General features: G+C 42.4%; 1 protein-coding gene across 2 annotated transcripts; it reads right to left on the reverse strand.

Moving 5' to 3' along the window:
- Nucleotides 1-1051: 1051 nt before the first annotated feature.
- Nucleotides 1052-5608, reverse strand: LOC147886376 (E3 ubiquitin-protein ligase XB3-like). Of its 2 annotated transcripts, none has more exons than XM_087395176.1 (8): nucleotides 4338-5608; nucleotides 4120-4179; nucleotides 3925-3996; nucleotides 3703-3824; nucleotides 3455-3604; nucleotides 3238-3348; nucleotides 2267-2525; nucleotides 1052-1947 (listed from the first exon to the last, which is right to left on the reverse strand). In XM_087395176.1, exons 1-8 carry the CDS (start codon nucleotides 4518-4520, stop codon nucleotides 1474-1476), a joined length of 1431 nt encoding a protein of 476 aa, XP_087251302.1. In that variant the 5' UTR covers nucleotides 4521-5608; the 3' UTR covers nucleotides 1052-1473. The 2 variants fall into 2 exon arrangements, with proteins under 2 accessions (XP_087251302.1, XP_087251303.1); XM_087395177.1 differs by lacking the exon at nucleotides 1052-1947 and adding an exon at nucleotides 3117-3154 and having other exon boundaries at nucleotides 2400-2525.
- Nucleotides 5609-10966: the final 5358 nt, after the last annotated feature.

Below are 10966 nucleotides of genomic sequence, written 5' to 3' on the forward strand. Positions count from 1 at the left end.
AAAAGTGCAAGGCCATCCAAAGCCATGGAATAAAGAAACTAAGAAGATGAATGTTATGAGATTATCGTTCCAAGTAAGAGGGATGGAAAGAGAACGCAACAATGAGAATCACATTACAAAAATTGTGGATTGAGAAAGGGAAACTATAAAGGAGCCCTTCTTATGCAGATGAGGATATCTAACTATAATACTAACTTATGCAAGTCTCAATATGATACCATTTTTCTATTTTTTTTATTAAAGGGCCCAAAGTAAGTGTACTCACTGCCCTAATAACTTGTTTGACTTGGAACAAACGTTGCCAACTTTTTAAACCAACCCAAGCCATTTCTCCTAAAGAGAATCCTCCTAGTCCTATCCAACTATGGTGTCCCTTTATTGTGGGACCATGTTCCAACCATCTCTAGATCTAAATATTAGGTTGAGTGAGAATGTGAAGGTGAGGAAGGGTTTCCATGATTAATGGAAATATGTTAAGTAGGCCATCCTTCATATCCTTAGAATTCAATTTCCATTTACAAGGAACTGGTATAAACCCTGGTACTTCATGGAACTCGGATCAAATATTGTGAATGCGAACATTATAATCAGAAAATCTTGATTTTTGTATTTACCTCTTTCCCTCTTGCTATATTGCATATGCAAGCCTTAAAAGCCTACACAATTTCACCTCCCAACGAATTCATGATATTGTGCAAATGCGGAAACCGAGCACGAAAGTTTCCCGTGGAGAACCAAACATTCGATGAAATGTAGTTGGACACAATTTAATGACTTAACGATCAATTGAATGTAGAATTTAGTCCCTTTGACAAGATGACAATGCAATGATTTTCAATTATTACAGTTCCGCCTTATATTCCAACAGTGCAATTTTTATTTCTGAATTTCAAAGTCAGCTCTCAGTATCAGGTAGCTCTAAAATAATGAGTCACCAGACAAATGCAATGGAAAATTTAATATACCCCTCAGCTTAGGCAGGGAAGAGAAATTGAAGAAATACTTAACAAGATATTGACAAAAAGTAATAGCCATAATTGGATTCCAAAAAGATACCATGCAATAATCAGTAGCCCGAACAGCTTTGTCCACAAAATATATTCACCCCAAAGGTTCATGAAGGCCCCGTCCAAAAACTCAAACATGCAAACAAAATCTCCGGGCAGCCTGAGACACTTGCCTTTGCTCTCACGGGCTCATGGCTAAATGCAGCCTTCTCGTTCACATTAACTCCTTGGCCAGCACATGATCTTCACAGGATTTACAAGGTCAAAGAAACCCCAAAACTTCATCAATAGCATGCTGTACCCTGGAGGACATCTTCTCCAGGCAGACATTCTTTAACCAACTAATTCGACTGCATTTTTGAATGCCATTGAATCACAAATCTTTGAGGATCTCAATGATTTTCGTAAGGAGAGAACTCTGGATGGTCATTTTGCAGTAGTCATCATCCTTGTTGAGAAAAGAAGATCAAGACGTGCAAACATCATGTTGTGAGGAGCATTCTTTGAGCCAATCCATGTCTCTGTTCATGTCCATGTCCATGTCCATGTCTACCACTCGGCCAGAGGCCCTGCTAGTAGGCAAGAGCCGAAAGGAACCCTTGCCCACCAATCCCATAAAACCACTACTACTGCTTCCTTCTGCATGTTTCTTAGATTTATTTGCTGCAGTCATCTTGCCCAGGTCCTTGTCCCCATCTTTTTCCCCTTCCTCATGGTGATTGATCTCCCTGGGCTGAGCCCGTTTCAGCTGTCCAATGTGGCGACGACAGAAAGGGCAGGCTGGAGCAGGAGAATTGGGCATTGCTGGGTTCGGCTTGTTGTGGCAACAGAGGGCCAGAGTGCAGCCAGCACACATTTGATGCCCACAATCTTGAACTTCAATTGTACATGCATGCTCAAAACAAATGCAGCACAGCTCGTTCTCTTCCTGGTCATCATTCTGAGCACCCATGCATACAAGAATATCCAATTGGTAGAAGCACAATCAGCCAGATGTTCACAGAACGTTTCAGACTACAAATTCTAAACATAAATATGCAGGTTCCTGTATCAGCACTCAATTAGGATGGCAAGGTCTTTGGATCCTCAAAAGTTCTTTATAATGTCAGAATCACTAACCCCAAGTTATCATGAACACACATGCATTACAATGAATTTTCTTCTTCGTTTGGGTCAGTGACGCACCATACAAAGGAAAGATCCACAACTCTGATTCAAGCTGGTTACCCAAAGCGAGCTTAAAAAGGAGAAAGCCTGACCTGAATCTCATTGACCATCCCTCCCAATTCCCTTTTCCAATCAATTCCGGGACTCTCACTGTGAGAACAAAAGATCCCCTTTTCCCAAGCATCATTAGCTTGGGCTAAGGCTGCCTCCAGAAGAAGTTTAGCTTCAGGATCGAGGTCTCTCATGAACTTCCAGGGAGATGGCCAGACCAAGGGCTCTGCTGTGAGAGGATTAAGTAGAGCTGCACATGCTGTATTGCTGTACTTCATTGCTATGAAGAATGGAGTGTGCCTACAAAAACGTTCAAAATTGGTGAGGCGGCCAAAGGAGATAATGATTCAACCCACAAACACTGTCTTCAAGATTTAGCAATTTTGCCCCTCTCAAAGTCTCGCACATTCTCTCTCTCTCTCTCTCTCTCTCTCTCTCTCTCTCATGAATCAACTTGGCCCCTTTGCATTATTGCTACGAAGTACATACTCCCTCTCTCTCACTGGATAAGCCATCCTTCCCATCGAGTTTTGTAAAACCCATGTGGGTCTTGGTGGTTGAGGTTCTGGTTTGTGTCGTGTGTGAGTTCGATTCTTGGAATCGCTTCAGATGAGTCAAACTTGGCTCATTGGCATTGTTGCTACGAAGTAAATATTGTCTCTCTCTCTCTCTCTCTCACACACATTTCTCACACACATTTTGCTACTACCTGGTAACAAAATGCAGTCATAAGCCTAATATACGGCATATAAGTATTCTTCATCAGGAAGAAATGTCAGAAAAACATTAGCACTTATGTAGCATGGCAAGATACAATTTCACCCGAGTCCTACGGCATGCAAGCGCGAAAGAAAATTTAGCACTCATGTAGCAGATACAGACACACAGTACCTCTCCCTCTCTCTTCCTTTTGCTTGCTGTTTGGCAATCTGCAATCACACCCCAAGTTATGGCATACAAGCATCCTCATCAGACACCAAACTTATGGCATATAGATAGAAATGTGCCTCACCCCTGCGAGTTCCTCTGCATCCGATCTGCTCCCCATGCCAAAAGCTCCTTAACACAGTCTGTTGAGCCTCCTCGAGCTGCGAAATGCAGAGGTGTGCTCCCAAATCCTGGGCTGAAATCGGTCCGACAGAGTAAATTATGGTGCTAGTAAAGCTTTTCACTCTGAATTTGATTCTATTGTTCCAGTAACGGTAAAGGATGAAAGCCTGCAGTAGTACCCGCTTCCTCCAGATCTTGTTGTGGTTGCGCAAACGAGAGCCCCACTGCTCAAAAGCAAGCGGACTACTGCCGGATGGCTGGATCGGGCTGCAAGGTGCAAGGGAGTTGCCCCACTTCCATCGCGGACATTCACAAATCGGGCGAATCCCCTGCCGATAGGAACCAAGCACAAGGGGAACTGAAGCAATGCATGAATTTTGCTGAAATCGACACAACAATGCGATTTGAACTTCACAGAGCAACTTACCAAGTTTGAGCCACGGCAGGCAATCTTGCGGCATCCAGAATTCTCTGAAGGCAGTCGAGATGGCCACCCTTGGCTGCGTAATGCAGGCAGGTCCTTCCGTTAAGCGAATCGAACAAGAGGACCTGAGCAGAACCACGGCAACGGGATGAGGACATGCAATGCCTGCGCAGAGAGGATTGGCAAACGTAGCTTTGCTGAAAGAGAGACGCAAGAAAAACTCACATTGGCTTCCCATTCCACCAATCGTTCGATGCAAGCGACTCGTCCGTTCTTGCAAGCGAACATGAGAGGCGTCTGCAGCAGCAGAAGCGAGAGATGCGAGCAGATGACGAGCAATCGTAAAGCATTTTGATGGAGATGAATTCAGAAGCGAGAGATGCGAGCTATCGCAATGCATTTCAAGGAGAAGAGTTCTACCTGTCCGTGGTGATTCACGCCGTTGAGCAGGGCGCCTTTCTCGAGCAGAAGCGAGAGCACCTGCGCTCGCAATCGCAACGAAAAACTTTATGAATTCAACAAGGTCGAGGACGACAACGAAAATTTTATCGATTCATGAAGGAGGACGATCGCTGCTAGTACAACAGATTGTTGATTTCGAAAGACCGGAACGGATCGAAGATTGAAGAGAAGCTTACATCTGGTTGGCCGTGGGAAGCAGCGTAATGCAAGGGGGAGAGACGACTGTGCGAGAGCGCACGGAGCACAAGCTTGGGATTGTCGTGAAGGAGGACCTTGACGAGCTGCAGGTCACCTTCGCGGATCGCAACGAAAAGCTGCTTCTCTACGTCCAATCTCGTGCAGCTCACCGTCATCCCCATCGCAACCCGATCACACAAACTTCAATCACTTCTTTGTTTTCTCGTTCCGGAAGCTTTCCATCTCCGTAGATCATCCGCCGGAAATCATCTTGCTCTCTGACCTTGCTGAAATTTTTCTGCCTCCTCGAGACCTTCCATGGACTGCTGCTTTCTTTTTCTTCCCTTTTCAATCTCGCAAGCAGCTAGCTACCTTCCTCCATGCAGCTTCTTCGCTTCTGCTCCTGCTTCAATCTCGCAAGCTATCTTCCATGTAGCCGCATCATTTGCTTCTGCTTCAATCTCGCAAGCTTATCTTCCATGTAGCATCATTTGCTTCTGCTTCTGCTTCTGATTCTTCTTCCGGAGCTGGTTGCCGATGATCCTGATATCGCCACCTCAATCGGCATCCTCTGCCACCGAATGGTAACACGAACGCGACAAGCGCTCACCTTCCATGGAGCATCTTTTGCTTCTGCTGCTGCTTCTTCCGGAGCTGGTTGCAGATTATCCTGATATCGCCACCTCAATCGGCATCCTCTGCTACGGAACGGTTGCACGAACGCCAACACTAAAGCGCAAGAGCTCCATCAGGAGAAGTCACGAAGAGGCGACTTTGCAGAAAATCCGACGCAGAAGCAAAGGTGCCGACGTACTGCTGCTGATCAGGTCCAAAGCTATGGTGTCGCCAAGGGGACATCACACATGGCAGCGATAAGAGCTTGGATCCTCAAATGGAGCTCCTATCCCGCCATAGCCGGGGTCTCATCCATCGCCAGAGGAAGCCACCGGCCCTCCTCCCCTAGCGTTGCCAGCACCTTCAATGTCGTCACGACCTCTGTCTACCGAGCTCTATCGCCATAGCCACACTAGCTCCACCCCGATCTCTCCCTCCCGGGACCACCACTCCACTTCGAAGCTCGCATCGATATCCTCGCACCGAGCTCCGAGCTTCGCGTGTCTATAACAGCTCGCATCTCGCCACCTCTAAAACCATAACCAGCTGAGTTTCATCCATCTCCAGCTCCCTATCAGAGCTCCGGCTTCAGCTCCATGCCTCCATCCGTCGCTGTACAATCATGTCTCTCTCTTCCTCCGTATGCTCTCGTAATAAGAGCTCCTCTCTGCTTGCCCTGAGACCACAGCGGCTTATTCCCGCCACCTTCCGCGCTTCAAAAACATGGTACTGTTGCTCGTTTACTGTCACAATTCCCTAGAGAGTCTGTCGCGGGCTCCCCAATCACCAAGCGAGACGTTTCGCAGCCGGCCACGAAACTCTGTCTCCGACAAGAATCCATCACATCAAACTGCCATCTCGTGCCGCGCTCTGGCGCTACGTACCCCTCTGCCCAAAAGCCCCTTGTTTATTTCACCCCTCAACGCGCTGCTCTGCAGCTGCAGCTCTCGAGTCTCAATCCTCTCACGTCTCATGTGCCTCACTTTTGCGACGATCGGTCGAAGGCTGCATTGCATGCTGCAAAAAATTGCAAATTCAACTGCTTTTTTCTTCTTGCAGGCGCTGCTGCGCAATCCGAATTCCAATGCGCACATCTGACCGTGAACTCTTTTCCTACGTACTTCAACCAGACAAACTCCCGATCTACACGCAGCATGTGAGTGCAGCGCTGCAAGTCGCTGGTGCATAAAATTGCAATATGGAACATCAGCAAGCCTTTCTGCTATAAAGATCATGCACAAGCAAGCCAAATGCGTTTGAATCTTTGAAGGAATAGTTGCATTTGGCAAAGAAATTTGGAATTTGCGATGCGTTTCGGTGTCTGCAGACCGGAAATGGATCTCACAACACATCAAAAACTTAATCCAAGGCAGACTTACTAACTGGAACGAGCTGCTTGAAGCTAACAAATCGGCAGCTGCAAGCTCCCAAATCATCACAGCCTTCGTTTGATAATCTTGCAATGCGTTTCTATGTCGTTAGATCGGAAATGGATATCACAAGTCCAAAATGTACATCAAAAACTTCATACAATGCATGATCACGATATCAATCACTAATTCTACTGTCAAGGAACAGTCCACAAGAACGATCTTGCTCGCAAATTCTTTACTGCACTTTAGAAACTTTTTATATACCTTTGGTTCTATAGATTTGTCCAAAAAAAGGGTTTGCCAATTTTCTTATCTTGTGGAGCTGTGAATTTTTTCCCAGTAGTACTTTATTTATTTTTTCATCATGTTTGTCCTACAATACTACCAAGCTAGTGTTTTTAGAAGAGTGGCCTCGGGGTCAACAGTAAGTCCCGCATGCCTCATCCATTAGAGTCCTGGTATCTTCTCCGCTCTCTAAGTTTCCATTTAAGACGGAGGGTCCACACTTGAGTTGGCACCGAATAAATAAGGTGGGGGGAAAGAGTTCTCGGACCATGAGATGCTTGGTGGGTGTAAGTGCCTCACACAGCAAAGCCGGCTCTCAAAACAAAACAAAAAAGTGGCCTCATGATGTGTTGTTTGCGACAAGGTACCACTTATCAGAGCTTGACAGCATTCAAAATCGTTACCTGCTCTTCATGATCTCAGGAGGAAGGTTTTGCTAATGTGCTGATGCGAGAATCTTTTCATGATCATCACAATGATGAGTTTAAAATCATACATTCTGTTGAGGAATCCTCAAAGGAAGTATTGCTAGAAGTAATTTCTGGTATGGGCTCCTCTGATGAAGAGCAAGTGCCCGCATTGATTTCAAGTCCCTTAAGTTTACAGAAGTTTGAGAGCAAGTGCTCTCTAATCCCTTACATGAAGTTTCAAGTCCCTTGAATTTACAAACATCAAAAGATTTCATGGCTTAGCATTAAAAACTTTGACTCAAAATAGTAGTGTAAGAATAGCCTTGTGTCTATCCTACAAACTATACTTTCTACACATTCTAGTTTGAAAGAATAACAAGTATCACAAATATGTGAAACATCACAAATTATATCCCCTAGGGTGAGGCACATTAAAACTTGTGTAGGAAAAAGGATGGGACAACAATTTTTTTTTCAAACTAGGAAATTCACAAAAACTATATATGTAAGGGGTGTTTTAATTCACAAAATCAAATAACTTGAAGTTTCCAAGATTTGGAACTAGCATGTGACTACTAGTTGGGACTCGTATATGAGTACTAGTTCTAGTACCATCCTTGAACACGAGTTTAATTTAGATTATTAGTTTTGAAAGCTTGGGTTAATATCTTATGATGGTACCTTTCCTTTTAAGCATAGGTCAGGTGGGGCAAGAGTATGTAAACTTAATAAGTAATCAATATAATGACGGTATAAACAATCACTCGTTGAACTCAAATGTTTCTTTTTATCTCTACAGCACTAAGAAAGGTAAGGAAGGTCTAAGGAGAAGTTAGTTTACACGTGACATAATGAAAGTATGTCTCCCAAATTCTAGTTTGCATATGTAGACACCCATTTACATAGTAAATGTATTTATGAGTAACTAAGTGAGCACACTAGGAATAACGTGACGTAATGAAAGTATGTCTCCCAAATTCTAGTTTGCATATGTAGACACCCATTTACATAGTAAATGTATTTATGAGTAACTAAGTGAGCACGCTAGGAATCATGGAATAAGCCTAGCCTTTGGAGGCAAAGGTGGCTTTACAAACTCTCCTCAAATGAGAAACAAGAGATGTCATAAATGACACACTAAATGGACTTCATGCACACTCCTTTTTCAAGCGTGAACATTGCTAGGTACTTGGTGATTTTCTAGAGCTAGCCTATAAAGAATATCTTTATGCCACATTCATGATGATTTGGTATGTTTTCCTTCTGCTTCTACTTCAAGTTAATACACATTTTTCACTTATAATAGACGCAACATTTTTTGACATCCTCCTTTCAACACGATATGTTCTTTAATATAGATTCCATTATTATGCTTTAATATAGGGAGATAATATTGGGAAGGTTGTAAGGCATTCATATTTCATATCCATTGTTGGTACGTCCCTTCCCGAAAATCCCAAACTTCAACATTAGGGAGGGTGGGGGAAGCATTTTGTCTAAAAATGGGGTTTTTTACCAAGAGTTCCTAATCAAAATGGATACTAAATGAATGTGGCCTACCTTTTAGGCTCTTAACATTTTCAACTAGCACTTTGTCTTAATGTGCAAGGTGTCTATTTGTCCCTTTTCTTACAACTAGGACCGCCTCACTTAAGTTCCTTCCATCCTAAACCTAGGTCATCCCCTTTCCCACAAACTACTCACCATTTTTCCTTTGCCAAATTACCCTTGTTTAAGATGTTGAAATAGCAAACACCTCCTCCCCTCTTTTGGTGGATCACCTTTGATTATCCCTTGTAGAGTACTAGGCATAGAGCTACAAAGGCTAATATGTAACACTTTGAATTCCAAGCACATTTTCAATGCACTTTCTCTATAAGGGGGAAGGCTTATTTCAAGGTTGCCCTCCAATGGGAATATAATAGGCCTCTTCTTACTAGTTTCACCATTACATAAGACAATGCCAAATTCAACATCATGCATTGCAAGCCCCAAGAAACTTCAATGGAGGTTTTGTTACATATTCTCTCCGTATTCTAAATCAATTGGTAGTATTGTAATAGATCTAAAACTATAATGTCTCAAAGCTACGTACAATTCTAGTGCTCCCAAAGAAAAGGGAAAAATAAACTATTATAAAACATATCCTTAATCATGATAAATCTCAAGTATTTGTTTTGCAAGTGGAAGATTGTCCAATCAAAGTAAGGTCTAATTTAGTGCTATGATGTAAAAATCAACTACTATTCCTCAGCTATTTACTCTCATCAAATGGAGGAATTGATGAGGCTGCTCATTGATTATCGTAAATTATCTATTATTGTTTTCTTTTATTCATAATTTCACTGAATGGCTTCCATCCTTCAAATTGGAATCCTTAGCAGAGAGAGAAGTTTTTTTTTTTTTTTGGGGGGGGGGGTTATGCCTAAGGGTAAGGGGTGAAATTATTGTTACTTATTGAGGGGATGATTCAAATCAAACGAACAACTTTCAAGAGCTACAATGAGGCAAAAAAACAATCACAAAGGTGAAATTTCAAAAAATCTTAATAGATGGGGCAAGAAGAGGGAGTCTCTTGAGCCATGTTCAATATTCTCCAATCTTTGTTTCAAGCTGGGCAAGGGCAAGGCATAGGTCAACATGCAAAGGACAACATACGGTGACTCGAATTAGCCAAAATCCTTAGACCATCTTCATTTCTTAGCTCTATCATGTGCCTTTACTAAGGGCACAGAATGAGGATGATTAAATTCAATGAATCTTGCAAGGAAACCCTACTTGCAGGGTATTGTTTTATTTTTTTTAATGAGGCTACCTATGTTTTCTTGCTTGCTTACTACATTCCAACACACAATAAAGTCAAAGGTTTGATAGAGTTCTCGCTCGACCAAAACTCGTTCATTGATAGTTTTCCCAAAGGAGATAGGAAGCATGACAAATTTAAGAAATCTCTACTTGGCCTTCTACCAGATGAAATTGACAACTTGAACTCTATAATTAACCTAGATCTCATCACAAATTTCCTTGCATGGCCTTTCAGATTCTATAGAAGAACTATGCCAAGTGCACTTGAAAATATATCTTGAATTTGCACATTAAATATATATTTTCTCCTTGATTTTGTACAAGTAAACTCAAATGGAGCAAGGGAACATGAGAACTACCTTTGGGATATCAACCATAGCAACAACAACAAAAAAACATTACTAACAATTGAGAAGAGAGGCAATACAGATTTATTTTGTATTCATTTCTTTCTTTCTTGCCTAGTGTATGTTTAGGAACTCTAGCAATAGATGCACTAGTCCCTCACCACCAACGAGGAGGTGAGTGACTCAAAAGGGCACAGAATAAGCCTAGGGCATCAACTCCCTTTAGTAAGAATATCTGTCAAAATTTTGAGTATGAGATGAAAGTAAAAATATGCCATGAGTTAAAATTACTTAAACTAGCATGGTTGTGCTCTATGCTAAAAGAGCTTCAAATATGTCTTTACACCTTGAAATTTGGGTAAATCATGAAAAAGTTACATGATTTTTAAAGAAAGTTGGTTTTCATATTATAGTGTATTTTTTGTTTTACCCCCCCCCCTCATCCAAAAGACCCCCCCCTTAGGTCTCACATATTATGAAAAATATTTACAAATCTTAAAATCTTGCATATTTTTTAAAGTTTATACCTTATCATCTATTGGAGGGGACACTTGATATTTTCATCTTTTTCCCTTGCATATTTATAGTTTTTGTAAGAAATCCATGCATATATGGAACTTGTCCCCCCATACCCTAAATTTTGGATGAGGGTAGTAACATAATACATATTGAGTTGGTGGCCCAGGGGAATAAGACAGGACCCCTCGACTGCTCTGGGCAATACAGAGGACCCCTCAAGTGTTTTGGCTAATGTGGAGGAGGTGTGCAATGGGAGGAGATTTTCTTGCCAATG

Source organism: Dipteris shenzhenensis, chromosome 24 (genome assembly GCF_047967505.1).
Source record: "Dipteris shenzhenensis isolate YYH24624 ecotype China chromosome 24, Dip_SZ_1.0, whole genome shotgun sequence".
Lineage (NCBI taxonomy): Eukaryota > Viridiplantae > Streptophyta > Polypodiopsida > Gleicheniales > Dipteridaceae > Dipteris > Dipteris shenzhenensis.

Coding starts and splice junctions, on each gene's coding strand:
- LOC147886376 (XM_087395176.1), bottom strand. CDS start 4,520: ATGGGGATGACGGTGAGCTGCACGAGATTGGACGTAGAGAAGCAGCTT. Junction 3,349..3,454: donor ACAAGATCTGGAGGAAGCGG/GTACTACTGCAG, acceptor GACCGATTTCAG/CCCAGGATTTGGGAGCACAC. Junction 2,526..3,237: donor ATGCAGAGGAACTCGCAGGG/GTGAGGCACATT, acceptor ACGTTTTTGTAG/GCACACTCCATTCTTCATAG.